This window comes from Procambarus clarkii, chromosome 26 (genome assembly GCF_040958095.1).
Source record: "Procambarus clarkii isolate CNS0578487 chromosome 26, FALCON_Pclarkii_2.0, whole genome shotgun sequence".
In the NCBI taxonomy this organism is placed as follows: Eukaryota; Metazoa; Arthropoda; class Malacostraca; order Decapoda; family Cambaridae; genus Procambarus; species Procambarus clarkii.
This window is the reverse complement of record NC_091175.1, coordinates 18,191,592-18,209,731: the sequence shown is the minus strand read 5'-3', so window position 1 is coordinate 18,209,731 and position 18,140 is coordinate 18,191,592. Positions and strand designations below refer to the sequence as shown.

Here is an 18,140-nt window from a genome sequence, read left to right as displayed (position 1 = left end):
CCTTAAATAAACAACGTCAAAAGCTGTAAGCATTACTCCAGGCAGATATGAACAAATGTCGTTGTTTTGTGACAACGAATCAACGTTATTAACGTCGATCCAATGCTCGGTAAACGTATGGTTTGTCAGCGGGGATTGAGCCCAGGCATGTAGTCATCCCGTTTCAATCTGAACGTATTGAGTGGAAGGCCCATTACCTTTGTTTAAGAGAGAGGATAATGAGCTTTAACGTCAGAGGCGTTTCAGTCATAGATCGTCAGGTAATTATGAGGAAAAAGCACTTAGGCTATACAGCACTGAGAAAGAAAATGAGGACAAGGAGCTGGGATATGAGGACAAGGAACTAGGATACGAGGACAAGGTGCTGGAATATGAAGACACGGGGCTGGGACATGAGGACAAGAAGCTGGGATATGAAGACAAGGAGCTGGGATAAGTGGACAAGGAGCTGGTATACTAGGACAAGGAGCTGGGATAAGTGGACAAGGAGCTGGTATACTAGGACAAGGAGCTGGGATAAGTGGACAAGGAGCTGGTATACTAGGACAAGGAGCTGGGATAAGTGGACAAGGAGCTGGGATAAGTGGACAAGGAGCTGGTATACTAGGACAAGGAGCTGGGATAAGTGGACAAGGAGCTGGTATACTAGGACAAGGAGCTGGGATAAGTGGACAAGGAGCTGGTATACTAGGACAAGGAGCTGGGATAAGTGGACAAGGAGCTGGTATACTAGGACAAGGAGCTGGGATAAGTGGACAAGGAGCTGGTATACTAGGACAAGGAGCTGGGATAAGTGGACAAGGAGCTGGTATACTAGGACAAGGAGCTGGGATAAGTGGACAAGGAGCTGGTATACTAGGACAAGGAGCTGGGATAAGTGGACAAGGAGCTGGTATACTAGGACAAGGAGCTGGGATAAGTGGACAAGGAGCTGGTATACTAGGACAAGGAGCTGGGATAAGTGGACAAGGAGCTGGTATACTAGGACAAGGAGCTGGGATAAGTGGACAAGGAGCTGGTATACTAGGACAAGGAGCTGGGATAAGTGGACAAGGAGCTGGTATACTAGGACAAGGAGCTGGGATAAGTGGACAAGGAGCTGGTATACTAGGACAAGGAGCTGGGATAAGTGGACAAGGAGCTGGTATACTAGGACAAGGAGTTGGGATAAGTGGACAAGGAGCTGGTATACTAGGACAAGGAGCTGGGATAAGTGGACAAGGAGCTGGTATACTAGGACAAGGAGCTGGGATAAGTGGACAAGGAGCTGGTATACTAGGACAAGGAGCTGGGATAAGTGGACAAGGAGCTGGTATACTAGGACAAGGAGCTGGGATAAGTGGACAAGGAGCTGGTATACTAGGACAAGGAGCTGGGATAAGTGGACAAGGAGCTGGTATACTAGGACAAGGAGCTGGGATAAGTGGACAAGGAGCTGGGATATGAAGACAAGGAGCTGGTATACTAGGACAAGGAGCTGGTATACTAGGACAAGGAGCTGAAGTATGGGGACCGAGGGAAGGAATGATGCCCAACCCCTTAGATCGTTGGAGGATCGAACTCCGACCCTACAGGCCGTCGTTCTACCGACCAGTCCAAGTCGATATAGGTAGGGTTGTTAACTGAGTTTTAAGAAGGTTTACGAGTCGTATCGCTAGTTGTCATTTTAGAACAAGTATCCAGCCCAATACGGTATGAATAGCTTAGTTAAACCATGAACAACCAGATGTAACCTTTTACATATATACCAAAAACAGCATTATTTATTTATTTTTTTTTAATAATTTTCAAAATTTTCCCGGCTGTTTATTGATTTCGATATGTTTTGTTACGTCTGACTGTCAAAATAATGGAATAAATGATAGATTGTCTTTAAGACTACCTCAGAACTTGATTCAAGTCGTGGCTTCACGCTGGGAATATCTGGGGCAGCTGTGAGGGTTGTGGTTGGCGGCCTGGATGTCGAGGAGGGCGTTGTAGCGGGCCCTGTTGTTGCTGTGGTCTTGGCAGAATATCTGAATCTTGAGAATCCAGATGGAACATGGGGTTGTGATCTGACTTTAGTGTTAGGCGTTTTGGCTAGTTCATTTGTCGTGGTGGAGGGCTCCTGTGTCGTGGTAATGGGCCTGGTGAGAGATATGCTGGAGCGCTCTGTGTCGGCCAGGACCTGTAGTGTATCGGTGAGTTCGAAAGGTGTGGGTGTTGGGGATGTGGGTGTAACTGGCTTGAGGGTAGGCGTGGTTTTAGCCTTGGTGGCTGCGTATTTCGAGGGCTGACTTCGATATCTGAACCGGTCACCGTGGCTGTGAGTCTCCGAAGTAGGTTGGTTGGGCTGGCTTTGACGAAGGATCCTCGGTGGGCTCTGCTGGAGCGGGCCGCCGAAGCTGGGAGTTTCCGAAGTAGGTTGGTTGGGCTGGCTTTGACGGAGGACCCTCGGCGGGTTCTGCTGGAACGGGCCGCCGAGGCTGTGAGTCTCCGAAGTAGGTTGGTTGGACTGGCTTTGACGGAGGATCCTCGGTGGGCTCAGGTGGAGCGGGCCGCCGAAGCGAGATTCTTGGCGACGTTTTGCAATGTCTGCACGAGAGGGCCGCGCCATTATTGGTCGCAACCTTGCGACTGCTTTTCTTGGTGGCTCGGGACTTTCCGTCGAGTCCGTAAGCTGTTCGTCTTCCATTTCTTCCTCTGTCTCCCCCTCATTTGTTGCAGGGTCATCTGTTGCAGGGTCATCTATTGCAGCATCATCTATTGCAGCATCATCTATTGCAGCATCATCTATTGCAGCATCATCTATTGCAGCATCATCTATTGCAATTGTTTCGTTTATAGTTGGTTGTGAAGCTTCTAGAGAAGCCGTGTGAGGTGGAGGAACTGGAGACTGGATAATATCAAATGAAAACTGTTACTGATCTGATTTGTTTACAAATAATCACATAATTATTTTGCTGTGGAAAGAATAAACAGTTATTGACAAAATCAAAACAGTGATTTAATGAGCAAATCTTCTCCTTTTCTTGTACAATGTTAATTGTGTCCAAATGGAGATTTGCCTTAGTGAGATTAGGGCACAAGAAAAATTAAGGCAACCGTAAAAGGCCTACTGGCCTATACAAGGCAGCTCCTATTTATGTCCACCTAAACGCATACAGGTGTTTAACTTACCTCTCTCTCTCTCTCTCTCTCTCTCTCTCTCTCTCTCTCTCTCTCTCTCTCTCTCTCTCTCTCTCTCTCTCTCTCTCTCTCTCTCTCACACATACACACACACGTATATATGTTGTACCTAATAGCCTAAACGCACTATTTAGCCTACTATGCAAGGCCCGATTTGCCTAATAAGCCAAGTTTTCCTGAAGTTATATATTTTTCTAATTTTTTCTTATGAAATGATAAAGCTTTCCATTACATATGATATAATTTGTTTATTATTTTGAGTTAAAACTAACGTAGAAATATGACCAAACCTAACCTACCTAACCTGTCTTAACCTAACCTAAAATAACTAAATCAGTAATTCATGTTCCTAATATAATAATATTGAAATAAACCTGCCCGAAACGCTACGCGTGCTAGTGGCTTTACAAGACAGTAATGTAATGTTACAAGAATGTAACTGGAAACAATTTTGTTTTAAATAATGAAAATAACTTCGCCTATTAGGCAAATCAGGCCTTGCCTACTATGCCGAGTAATGCAAACTCAGTAGTATTCGTGGGAAGGGGGGGGGAGGTCGATGTATCGCAATAGACAGCTTCCCATTGATCCTATAAGACCTCTTGTAGTAATGCTAATCCGGACAGGAGACATCTCCCGTCACGCAGGGTGCAGTCGCACCTTCACGGATCTCCAGTGTCATCTATTGATACTGGTAATGGCTCAAAAGGGCCACCACCTACGGGCTATTCATGCCCGTGCCACCTTTTAGGTGGCACGGGCATGAATAGCATATCCTCGCTCCTTTCGAGTGGCCTCTATTCATTCATTATATTCTCGGAATGAATAATGAATTCACATATTATATTATCTACACTCATGATATGCATGTGGGTAAGAGATGGGAACTATCAGTGGGAAAGTGCCAAGCCATTACGACTATAGAGCACTGGGAAGGGGGGTCAGGATAAGGATTTGGGATGGGACGGGGGTAAAGGAATAGTGGCCAACCACTTGGTGAACGGTCGGGGGATTGAACGCCGACCTGCATGAAGCGAGACCGTCGCTCTACCGTCCACCCCAAGTGGTTGGGCCTGACATGTAGGAACTGGTGTGGCTTGGAGGTAGGTTGAAGGCCTATCTGGAGGCCTAGTTCAATTTGAGGCCTATCAGCCTCTGGAGGGCTATTAAGACCAACACAATACCTTACTGACCAATACGCTTTAAACGTTATGTCCAGGACTAAAGTATACTATCAGTGTATTAATATATTATTAGAGAAATAACTTGTCTATTTCACATTGTCTGTGAAATAGACAAGTTATTTGTTTTTTTCTGCTAATATATATATACGATAATAGACATTATACCAAATGCTATTTCCGTGATTCTTCACAAATCTAGATTATTTTAAAGTAAATTCTCACCTTAATTTTCAATTTCCTGATATGCTAAAATAATATCTTGGCATCTCCAAAACATCTTAACATATCCAAAGACATCTTATAGGATTTCCAAAAACATCTTAGTATATCCAAAACATCTTAACATATCCAAAACATCTTAACATATCCAAAGACATCTTATAGCATCTCCAAAACATCTTAGCATCTCCAAAACATCTTAACATATCCAAAGACATCTTATAGCATCTCCAAAACATCTTAGCATCTCCAAAACATCTTAACATATCCAAAGACATCTTATAGCATCTCCAAAACATCTTAGCATCTCCAAAACATCTTAACATATCCAAAGACATCTTATAGCATCTTCAGAGACATCTTAATATTTACAAACATCTTAGTATCTCAACAAATATGGTTTTTCCTGCTTACCTCAGCGTTGCCCACGTCAGCAATAGTTGCCACACCGCCGGGGCTTCTCCTTGCCATGTTCTGCCAGGTTAGCGGGTCCTCTTCCCGGGGGCTGAGCTCCTTAGCCTGTGGCAAAGTTGCACCGTTACCAGCGAATGGTGGCTGCTTGCAACACCTCAGTGATAGCAACATGACAGGGCACGAAACATTATGCAATATTACATGTGCCTCTTTTTAAAGGCGCATCTAATATTGCGCCTAATATATATATATATATATATATATATATATATATATATATATATATATATATATATATATATATATATATATATATATAATCTTGGCATCTCCAAAACATCTATATATATATGATATGTGTGTTATTCTACACACACACACACACACACAATGCTCGATCCTGCAGACACAACTAGGTGAGTACAACTAGGTGAGTACACACACACACACACACTAGAACTAGAGCTCAATCCTACAGACACAACTAGGTAATACACACACACACACACACACACACACACACACACACACACACACACACACACACACACACACACACACAGCACATATACACAAGACACTACACATACATGGTACATTAGCATGTTTTAAAGGCAGTCGTTGGTGCAGACATGTGCTATTGAATACGATCGAAAGGTTTAGATGAATGATTCCTTGACGAATCATCATACCTCTTAGTCCGTTCTTCACCAAGAGATGAAAGGATTCGAACTGGAACCACTCATCTAACCTCTTTTGTCATATTCAATAACATATTACAAGAATGATCACAAAAGGCACATTATTCAGTTATGCGTAAATTATCCACATAGAAATGAAAAGGAAAATAATCTGAGCGCTTTCGTTATGGAACTTGTCAAAAATTTATCGACTGGTAAATTGTGTCCACTACGGGCTCACCATAGCCCGTGCTACTTGAAACTGTTTGTCCCAGGCCCACGCACAATGCATGACAAAGAACTTTTTCAGTGTCAGAGTAGTTAGTAAATGGAATGCATTAGGCAGTAATGTGGTGGAGGCTGACTCCATACACAGTTTCAAATGCAGATGTGATAGAGCCCAGTAGGCTCAGGAATCTGTACACCAGTTGATTGACAGCTGAGAGGCGGGGACCAAAGAGCCAGAGCTCAACCCCCGCAAGGACAACTAGGTGAGTACAAGATCAGGACCGAAGGTTTGATCCGGTCATATGGCTTCAATATTTACCAGTGGCTATGATACTTTACCTTTAACAGAAGAGCGTGTTGGGTCTTCGAGGCTTCGCCATCTGGGTATAAAACAAAAATGTATATTTTATTAATTATTCTATAACAGAAGATTACGGGGTATTTATAACACTGCTTGCATCCCTCACTGGCTAATCTTGCAAAAATGCTGGATTAGCATTTTAAAAGCATAACAATCACCTTCTGTGGTTGATTGTTCAATAAATCACTGAATTATATGTTTAACAGATCTCTAACCCTGTCCATAGAGGACAGAAGAAAATACATATGGTATATATATATATATATATATATATATATATATATATATATATATATATATATATATATATATATATATATATATATATATGAATGAAAACTCACACCCCAGAAGTGACTCGAACCCATACTCCCAGAAGCAACGCAACTGGTAACTACAGGGCGCCTTAATCCGCTTGACCATCACGGCCGTCAAAAGGAAGTGATAGCCGAGGCTATTTGAGCCACTTCCCCGACGGCAACTCGGATGGTAATCTTGGGCATAGCATTTCACCAAATCACCTCATTCTTTGGGGCACACGTGAGGAACACAAATGCGAACAAGCCTGAATGGTCCCCAGGACTATATGCGAATGAAAACTCACACCCCAGAAGTGACTCGAACCCATACTCCCAGAAGCAACGCAACTGGTAACTACAGGGCGCCTTAATCCGCTTGACCATCACGGCCGTCAAAAGGAAGTGATAGCCGAGGCTATTTGAGCCACTTCCCCGACGGCAACTCGGATGGTAATCTTGGGCATAGCATTTCACCAAATCACCTCATTCTTTGGGGCACACGTGAGGAACACAAATGCGAACAAGCCTGAATGGTCCCCAGGACTATATGCGAATGAAAACTCACACCCCAGAAGTGACTCGAACCCATACTCCCAGAAGCAACGCAACTGGTAACTACAGGGCGCCTTAATCCGCTTGACCATCACGGCCGTCAAAAGGAAGTGATAGCCGAGGCTATTTGAGCCACTTCCCCGACGGCAACTCGGATGGTAATCTTGGGCATAGCATTTCACCAAATCACCTCATTCTTTGGGGCACACGTGAGGAACACAAATGCGAACAAGCCTGAATGGTCCCCAGGACTATATGCGAATGAAAACTCACACCCCAGAAGTGACTCGAACCCATACTCCCAGAAGCAACGCAACTGGTAACTACAGGGCGCCTTAATCCGCTTGACCATCACGGCCGTCAAAAGGAAGTGATAGCCGAGGCTATTTGAGCCACTTCCCCGACGGCAACTCGGATGGTAATCTTGGGCATAGCATTTCACCAAATCACCTCATTCTTTGGGGCACACGTGAGGAACACAAATGCGAACAAGCCTGAATGGTCCCCAGGACTATATGCGAATGAAAACTCACACCCCAGAAGTGACTCGAACCCATACTCCCAGAAGCAACGCAACTGGTAACTACAGGGCGCCTTAATCCGCTTGACCATCACGGCCGTCAAAAGGAAGTGATAGCCGAGGCTATTTGAGCCACTTCCCCGACGGCAACTCGGATGGTAATCTTGGGCATAGCATTTCACCAAATCACCTCATTCTTTGGGGCACACGTGAGGAACACAAATGCGAACAAGCCTGAATGGTCCCCAGGACTATATGCGAATGAAAACTCACACCCCAGAAGTGACTCGAACCCATACTCCCAGAAGCAACGCAACTGGTAACTACAGGGCGCCTTAATCCGCTTGACCATCACGGCCGTCAAAAGGAAGTGATAGCCGAGGCTATTTGAGCCACTTCCCCGACGGCAACTCGGATGGTAATCTTGGGCATAGCATTTCACCAAATCACCTCATTCTTTGGGGCACACGTGAGGAACACAAATGCGAACAAGCCTGAATGGTCCCCAGGACTATATGCGAATGAAAACTCGCATATAGTTTTATAGTCTGGGGTGTGAGTTTTCATTCGCATATAGTCCTGGGGACCATTCAGGCTTGTTCGCATTTGTGTTCCTCACGTGTGCCCCAAAGAATGAGGTGATTTGGTGAAATGCTATGCCCAAGATTACCATCCGAGTTGCCGTCGGGGAAGTGGCTCAAATAGCCTCGGCTATCACTTCCTTTTGACGGCCGTGATGGTCAAGCGGATTAAGGCGCCCTGTAGTTACCAGTTGCGTTGCTTCTGGGAGTATGGGTTCGAGTCACTTCTGGGGTGTGAGTTTTCATTCGCATATAGTCCTGGGGACCATTCAGGCTTGTTCGCATTTGTGTTCCTCACGTGTGCCCCAAAGAATGAGGTGATTTGGTGAAATGCTATGCCCAAGATTACCATCCGAGTTGCCGTCGGGGAAGTGGCTCAAATAGCCTCGGCTATCACTTCCTTTTGACGGCCGTGATGGTCAAGCGGATTAAGGCGCCCTGTAGTTACCAGTTGCGTTGCTTCTGGGAGTATGGGTTCGAGTCACTTCTGGGGTGTGAGTTTTCATTCGCATATAGTCCTGGGGACCATTCAGGCTTGTTCGCATTTGTGTTCCTCACGTGTGCCCCAAAGAATGAGGTGATTTGGTGAAATGCTATGCCCAAGATTACCATCCGAGTTGCCGTCGGGGAAGTGGCTCAAATAGCCTCGGCTATCACTTCCTTTTGACGGCCGTGATGGTCAAGCGGATTAAGGCGCCCTGTAGTTACCAGTTGCGTTGCTTCTGGGAGTATGGGTTCGAGTCACTTCTGGGGTGTGAGTTTTCATTCGCATATAGTCCTGGGGACCATTCAGGCTTGTTCGCATATATATATATATATATATATATATATATATATATATATATATATGTATATTACAAGACTGTGGTCACTGGCCATGTGTGTGGGTTGAGGAAGAGGTTTCAACCGCGTTATTGTGACTTAGTCTCTGCAAATTGTATATTATATCTACATTGACCGTCGGTAGAGCGACGGTCTCGCGTCATGCAGGCCGGTGCTCAATCCCCAACCGAACCACCAAGTGGTTGGGCACCATTCCTTTCCCCCATCCCACCCCAAATCCTGATCTTGACTCCTTCCCAGTGCTATATAGTCACACTCGCTTGACTCTCTCCATGGTTCACGGGAGACATCTCCCGTCACGCAGGGTGCAATCGCACCTCCACAGATCTCCAGTATCATCTATTGATACTGGTGATGGCTCAAAAGGGTCACCACTTACGAGCTATTCATGCCTGTGCCACCTTTTGGGTGGCTTCATCTTCATCTTAACACATTCACAAGGGAGACATCTCCCGTCATGTAGGGTGCATTCGCACCTCCACAGATCTCCAGTATCAGCTCTTGATACTGGTAATGGCTTAAAAGGGCCACCACTTACGGGCTATTCATGCCCGTGCCACCTTTTGGGTGGCTTAATCTTCATCAATCAATCACTCTCTCCATCACACATCAGCGCTCCTGTGCCAGGGAAGTCCACTACGGGCTCACCACAGCCCGTGCTAATTGCCCAGCTCCTGTGCCAGGTAAGTTACGGGCTCACCATAGCCCGTGCTACTTGGAACTTGTTTCGAGTAGCTGAATCTATAACAACAACAACTCTCTCCATGGAACACAAGTCACAGCCCCGCTCCTGTGCCAGGTAAGTCCACTACGGGCTCACCATAGCCCGTGCTACTTGGAACTTTTTGTTGCCAGTAGCTGAATCTTGACGCTCTCTCCTGGTAGTTCCCTTCCCTTCTACACTAACGTGTCTCCCAACGACAACTAACGGCTGCAGACGAGGAGTCACAATAACGTGGCTGAAATATGTTGACCAGACCACACACTAGATATTGAAGAGACGACGACGTTTCGGTCCGTCCTGGACCATTCTCGACTTGAGAATGGTCCAGGACGGACGGAAACGTCGTGGTGCCTTCACTGTGTAGTGTGTGGTGTGGTCAACTAAGGGGTGGCCAACAGAGCACCCTGGTGAGCACAATGGGACACTCACCACAGTCGTACATGACGGGGCAGCAGCGGCCGTCCTCCATGACGGGGGTGCACCCGTCCAGAGGCTGGGCGCAGGTCAGGTTCGTACAGGTGATGGTTCCGCGTAGACAGAAGCACGACTGACAGACATCACCGCCTCCTTCCACCCGGAACCCGTCAGGGAACGTCCGTCCATTCACCTTGCAATCTGAAATCACGAGAACGTGTAATGGGATCGAACCCGCGTCCCTGGCCGCCTCAGCCACACGCACTACACACCAGACCATCCGGTAGAGGGGAGGGAATTATCAAGGGGAAAGCGCCAAGCCATTACGACTATATATAGCACTTGGAAGCGATCGGGATGCTATCTACGGGCTATTCATGCCCGTGCCACCTTTTGGGTGGCTTAATCTTTATCAATCAATCGATCAGAATGCAGTTACAGCCCCGCTCCTGTGCCAGGGAAGTCCACTACGGGCTCACCATAGCCCGTGCTACTTGGCACTTTTGTTCCGAGTAGCTGAATCTATAACAACAACAACGATCAGGATGAGGATTTGAGATGGGACGGGGGAAAGGAATGGTGCCCAACCACTTGGGCGCACGGTCGGGGATTGAACGCTGGCCTGCAGGAAGCGAGACCGGAAGCCAGGCAGAGCTAATGTAAAGTTTTTTAGTTTTGACTTTAAAGGGGCAACACATGTAAATATGTAAGATATGATAGAGCCCAATAGGCTCAGGAACCTGTTCACCAGTTGATTGACGGTTGAGAGGCGGGACCAAAGAGCCAGAGCATAACCCCTGCAAGCGCACACGTTGTTATCGATCAAGACGATCCGTATTAAATGCACATTTGACAGATATCGCAATTTACTGCAATTCCTGAAACACTGGGAGCTTTAGAACGTTGTTAATACTTAGTAAATTGGTTTGAAATTGGTAAAAATTTGTAGATTTTCACACACCAACCTCAGTGGTTGCTGTGATAATCTACCTCAGTGGTTGCTGTGATAATCTACCTCAGTGGTTGCTGTGATAATCTACCTCAGTGGTTGCTGTGATAATCTACCTAAATGGTTGCTGTGATAATCTACCTCAGTGGTTGCTGTGATAATCTACCTCAGTGGTTGCTGTGATAATCTACCTCAGTGGTTGCTGTGATAATCTACCTCAGTGGTTGCTGTGATAATCTACCTCAATGGTTGCTGTGATAATCTACCTCAGTGGTTGCTGTGATAATCTACCTCAGTGGTTGCTGTGATAATCTACCTCAGTGGTTGCTGTGATAATCTACCTCAATGGTTGCTGTGATAATCTACCTCAGTGGTTGCCATGTGATAATCTACTTCAGTGGTTGATGTTTGATAATCTACCTCAGTGGTTGATGTGTGATAATCTACCTCAGTGGTTGATGTGTGATAATCTACCTCAGTGGTTGATGTGTGATAATCTACCTCAGTGGTTGATGTGTGATAATCTACCTCAGTGGTTGTCATGTGATAATCTACCTCAGTGGTTGTCATGTGATAATCTACCTCAGTGGTTGATGTTTGATAATCTACCTCAGTGGTTGATGTGTGATAATCTACCTCTGTGGTTGTCATGTGATAATCTACCTCAGTGGTTGATGTGTGATAATCTACCTCAGTGGTTGATGTTTGATAATCTACCTCAGTGGTTGCTGTGATAATCTACCTCAGTGGTTGCTGTGATAATCTACCTCAGTGGTTGCCATGTCATAATCTACCTCAGTGGTTGCTGTGATAATCTACCTCAGTGGTTGCCATGTCATAATCTACCTCAGTGGTTGATGTGTCATAATCTACCCCTGTGGTTGCCATGTCATAATCTACCTCAGTGGTTGCCATGTCATAATCTACCTCAGTGGTTGCCATGTCATAATCTACCTCAGTGGTTGCCATGTCATAATCTACCTCAGTGGTTGCCACGAAAAATTCGCCAGTCATCACCTGTATACAGGACAGGTGACCCATGATGAGTTACTAACTGGAAGCAGTCAAGGTCTCCACGGGACCCACGTGTCCACCCCCCCCCCCCTCCCCTCTCTCTCAGGACACGTGTGGGGGGGGGGGGGATGTGTCCTCTATGTGTTCACCTTTTTGTTCATACGTGTTACCCAAAAGACAGTATTTCCTTATATTTTTTACTGGTGAAGGGAGCGTTGAGGAATGCAGTTCCTTGGGGGGAATAAGCCAGTCATACAGGTGTGTGTAGGGGGGGGGGGAGAGGGAGAGGGTTGTGTTACACACCGGTTTATGGAAAAGAGGGGGACCAGTGTCCCCCCCTTCCGTTTTCCCTCCTCTCCCTTCTAATACGCCCTATTTGCTAGTCTTAGTTCATACTTTATTCCGTCTTAGTTCTGCCACAAGGGCCGAGGTCCATAGCATCTTTCTGCTGGAGAAATATACGCCAAGGAGGCCTGGGGGCCAGATTCACGAAGCGGTTACGCATGCACTTACGAACCTGGGGCCAGATTCACGAAGCGGTTACGCAAGCACTTACGAACCTGGGGCCAGATTCACGAAGCGGTTACGCAAGCACTTACGAACCTGGGGCCAGATTCACGAAGCGGTTACGCAAGCACTTACGAACCTGGGAGCCAGATTCACGAAGCAGTTACGCAAGTACTTACGAACCTGGGAGCCAGATTCACGAAGCAGTTACGCAGGTACTTACGAACGTGTACATCTTTCCTTAATCTTTGACGGCTTTGGTTACATTTATTAAACAGTTTACAAGCATGAAAACTTGCCAATCAACTGTTGTTATTGTTATAAACAGCCTCCTGGTGCTTCGGAGCTCATTAACTGTTTAATAATTGTAAACAAAGCCGCCAAAGACTGAGAAAAGATGTACACGTTCGTAAGTGCTTGCGTAACTGCTTCGTGAATCTGGCCCCAGGTTCGTAAGTGCTTGCGTAACTGCTTCGTGAATCTGGCCCCAGGTTCGTAAGTGCTTGCGTAACTGCTTCGTGAATCTGGCCCCAGGTTCGTAAGTGCTTGCGTAACTGCTTCGTGAATTTGGCAGTATTTCACCATTTGGGTCGAGGACCGGGCCGCGTTGAACGCTAAGTCCCCCGAAAAGTGCTATTTTCACCCTGATAATGGTCGTACCTGTAGGAGACGTGGTCGTGGTGGTCGTCCTGCTGGTCGTTGTGGTCGTGGCGTCATCTGGAAAGAAAACATTCACGCGTCAGTACAAGAAATACAACTGTATGAAACCATTGAATACTTTCAGTCTGAGAATCTGCTTAAAAAAATAATTCAAATTGAGCTTCGAATTGTGTTGACAATTCGAAGCTCACCTAAGAGGTGATCCGTAGAAAATCAGATTGAGTTAAACAAAAAATTATTTGAGCATCGGGATGGGTTACAAAAAATTATTTGAGCATCGGAATGGGTTACAAAAAATTATTTGAGCATCGGAATGGGTTACAAAAAATTATTTGAGCATCGGAATGGGTTACACAAAATTATTTGAGCATCGGAATGGGTTACACAAAATTATTTGAGCATCGGAATGGGTTACAAAAAATTATTTGAGCATCGGGATGGGTTACAAAAAATTATTTGAGCATTGGGATGGGTATAAAAAAATTATTTGAGGATCGGGATGGGTTACAAAAAAATTATTTGAGCATCGGAATGGGTTACAAAAAATTTATTTGAGCATCGGAATGGGTTACAAAAAATTATTTGAGCATCGGAATGGGTTACAAAAAATTACTTGAGCATCGGAATGGGTTACACAAAATTACTTGAGCATCGGAATGGGTTACACAAAATTACTTGAGCATCGGGATGGGTTACAAAAAATGTATTTAAAAATCAGACTTGGTTAAAAATTCAATTTCAGTCTGAGCATCTGATTGGGTTAGAAATAAATTTGAGCATTTGATTAGCTTAAAAATTAAAATTTTAGCATCTGATTGCGTTTTAAAAATATATATTTTAGCTTCTGATTGGGTTAAAAAATCCAATTTGAGCATCTGATTGGGTTAAAAAATCTAATTGAAAATAAGATTTGGTTAAAAAAAATTAATTTGAGCACTGGATTGGGTTTAAAAAATCAATTTGGGCACTGGATTGGGTTTAAAAAATCAATTTGGGCACTGGATTGGGTTTAAAAAATCAATTTGGGCACTGGATTGGGTTAAAAAAAATAAGTTAAATTTAATTCTCACGACGGTCAAAAGCAGAGAATCTCAGCGTATCTTTAATAAACGCTTTCAACACGACCGTCTCAGTCCTCCGCTTAGGTCTTAAACTGAACGCAAATCTTAGTATAGTTCCCTTTTAGCTGAAGGCAAGAGCGTCTTAGTATCACAGTGGTTTAACCCTTACACTGCTCTCAACGTAGTTACGACATCCTCCTGTGTGCAAATATCGCCATTTGCGAATGATTTTACGAGGTCTCGTAACCCCTCTTTTGTTTATTATTCCATGCGCACCTGGATGTAGGTTTCAGTTACTCCAGGTTGTAAGTTCTCGTACTGACAGATGTAGTAAAGCTTTGCACAGGATGATTGATTGATAAAGATTAAGCCACTCAAGAGGTGGCACGGGCATGAATAGCCCGTAACACAGGATGACTGACAACTGTTCATATATCATTGGTTGGGGGGAAGGGGGAGAGGGTGATAGACTATAGCCAAGAGATATAAGGCAGTTCGTTGTTGCCTTCAACCTCGTTCTGACAGTTCCTTCGACGGCGCCGGAACCAATCGTATTGGTGTTGGCCTTTCCATTGGAGACTTTCGGTGCGGTGGAGAGGGGGGACGGACCTGCTGCATGGGTAACAGCTTCTCTCTTGTATCACCCTACCCTGGCTTTGCGCCCTGGAGAGGAGGGACCTGCTGCATGGGTAACAGCTTCTCTCTTGTATCAACCTACCCTGACTTTGCGCCCTGGAGAGGCCGCTCCAGACCGACAACCAGAGCGCAACTCCATAGTCTCCTGAGACTGATGGATGCCTACTAATATGCGAGCAACGGATAGGATCAAGGGAACACGAATGGCTGGTAGATGTGAAGGATGGGGGTACATGGTTAAACAACCTGTGGATAGTTCCTCAGGTATTTATCTTCAGAGATTGAGTCATTGATGAAGATTAAACCACCTAAGAGGTGGCACGGGCATGAATACCCCGTAAGATCTTAAGAGACGGTATTTTTTTAATTTTCTTAAGAAATACCAAACATCTGGCTTGGACCTTGCGTGTGACGTCACGTAGTCACGTGTTGTGTTTACATCCGGCTGTTGCGCGCGTTAACTGACGTTTTAGGCGTTGATGGTTGTATCGTTAAGCACTATAGTGGTCCTATTGGCCCACACGAGGCCAATAGGACCACCATAGTGCTAGAACAGGTAAAACCTTGGTACAGTCATTTTTCTTTACACAGTTTGCGGGACTCGAACATGGGCAATGACAAAAAAAAATACAACTCAGCAACGACATCTTAGAATGACGTCCAATCTCTCACGAAACGTGCGCGCGTTTGTACGTGCGCGCATACAGCTGATGGTAGTGAAAATACATAGATAAATAAGGATCAAGGCGCAGGGCGCTGGTGGATCGCGTAAGACGTTATCGCAAGATCAAGAAAGTAGCTCATCATGGTCCAGTTGGTAGTGCCCGTGCCCAAGACGTTCAGGCATGCGGGTTCGATCCCATTGCGCAGCTGCAATATTTTCTCCCGTTATGCAATACTTTGCATAACCTCTGTAGGTTTTAGTCTTTTAGGTTGCTCTGAGAACAGGTGTAGAGCCTGGGAACACGTGTGTAGCTCCTGGAGGCAGGTGTAGAGCCCGTGGTGCAGGTGTGGAGTTCAGCAAGAGGCTAGGTATGGATTTCTGGGGGCAGGTTTGAGGCCCTGGGAACTGGTATGGAGCCCTTGATGCAGATGTGGAACCCTAGGAGACAGGTTTGGACCCCTGGGGGCAGGTTTGAGGCCCTGGGAACTGGTATGGAGCCCTTGATGCAGATGTGGAGCCCTAGAGACAGGTGTTGATCCATGATACATGTCTGAAGCCCTGAGAACTGGTGTGAAACCCTAGGAGCATATGTAAAACCCCTAGGAACAGGTATGGACCCCCCTGGGGAAAAGGACAGAGCCCCTGGTGCAGGTGTGGAGCCTAAAATGCCAGTTGTTTTTATATAATTTAATATAACCAAAACAGATGCACTCATACACCTGAAAGACACTGAAAGAACATTATTATTTGTCTTACCTGTTACCTAACTATTTGTTAGTTCTATAACTATAGTTCTGTAACTATACTTAGTTATCTAACTATTTGTCTAAACTCCCGAATGATGATGATAAAAGTGAAGAATTAGAATTTAAAATGAATGAGCATAATATGATAATTATAGTTTCAGAAATAATATCAATTTATTAAATAACGAAACTAACAGAATATTACTCACACTATAAATAACTTAAATATGGGAGAAAATATCAGACGTTAATTAAAACATTCTCAACTCTGAAATATATATATATATATATATATATATATATATATATATATATATATATATATATATATATATATATATATATATATATATGATATAATCATATCACTTTACGTAGTATATCAACAGAATAATAATAAAGTGTTCAATTATAATAAAATATTTAATATAAAGAAAACAAAAAAAATAATCTTTATAAAATCGATATTTTATTTATAAAATTAATAAAAGTTTGACAACAACAATATTAATAATAATAATAATAATAATAATAAGAAAATATTTTAAGTTAAAATATCAAGAGTTAAAAAGTTGCAAAAAATATATAAACTCATACTATTAATATTAATTAAAAACTTAATATTACTGATGCATATAATTTATATATTGAACATGAAACAAAATATAGAAAGCATTAATAAATTTCAACAGGGCTAATTACCTTCCTAAGTAAGCATAATAAAAGTGAATAAACCTGTGTACTAAACCTTGAGGTTTAATTATGTTATTTTGCTACACATAGAAATCACTATAGCCTGATGCATCAAATGAACAAAATCCACAAGGGCCGTGACGAGGGTTCGAACCTACCTCCGGGAGCATCCCAGACGCTGCCTTAATCGACTGAGCTACGACATGGTTAAAAAGAATAGCACCCGGGAAATCATCCTGAATTACCAACGGTTGGTAAATCGGGATGATTTTCCGATTTACCAACAACCCTTCTGATAATAGCACGTCGCATTTTGACGTATACTCCACCTAAGGCCAAAAAATCGTCGTACTAGAAAATGGTATAGCGGCTCGCGCGAAATTGACACACTATCCCGTTTTCTGTTTTAGGTTCTCTGGTAGTTTAGGATAAGGGCACTTTAGTACGACGGTTTCTTGACGTTTGGACACCTTAGGAGTACGGGCTGGTCGGAGAGACATCAGGAGGAACCGTCGGTGTCAACACAGTGAGGCGGGGAAGGTGTTGGGTAACATCTGGAGACTAACATCATTCCTGAGAATGAAGAAAATGGCGTCGTGTGTCGGTCAATGAGCCTTTTGACGGGGGGGTTATAAAGCGGATCTGGGAACCGGAAGCCAATTAATCCTCTCAAGCACTCGTTAGTGGTGAGTGCGTGCAGCACACGCACTCCAAACCCACCCAAACACACACACACACACAGCAAACACACGAAGCACGCCAACCCTCCAAATAGTAAACATAAACGTTTTCTATTCGTGTCAAGGGGTATCTAAGGGAAACTAATTCATTCACTCTACATTGAATCAGCGTATCTCCCCCTCAATACAACTATACATACGCATACACACAAACTATTTTACTTTGGGATGTATACATACGCATACACTGCCAGCCAGACCACGGACGCCAACCTCGTAGCAGCGTAAGGGATATGTCACCACAGTAGTATACTTGAAAGTATACTACTGCTCTTGTAACTGC

The 18,140-nt window shown here is 44.4% G+C and overlaps 1 protein-coding gene and 1 long non-coding RNA gene across 2 annotated transcripts in view; one reads left to right on the top strand and one right to left on the bottom strand.

The window, feature by feature from the left end:
- The window catches only part of LOC138369037 (uncharacterized), a 160,875-nt gene that overhangs the window by 4,534 nt on the left and 138,201 nt on the right, over positions 1–18,140 (top strand). The window lies entirely within an intron of this gene.
- Positions 1–18,140, bottom strand: part of LOC123756834 (mucin-2) — a 98,316-nt gene that overhangs the window by 7,223 nt on the left and 72,953 nt on the right. Inside the window, 5 exon segments of the mRNA XM_045740205.2 lie at positions 1,883–2,875; positions 4,986–5,090; positions 6,233–6,273; positions 10,203–10,388; positions 13,318–13,374. Of these exon segments, the coding sequence (XP_045596161.2) occupies positions 1,883–2,875; positions 4,986–5,090; positions 6,233–6,273; positions 10,203–10,388; positions 13,318–13,374 (1,382 nt within the window).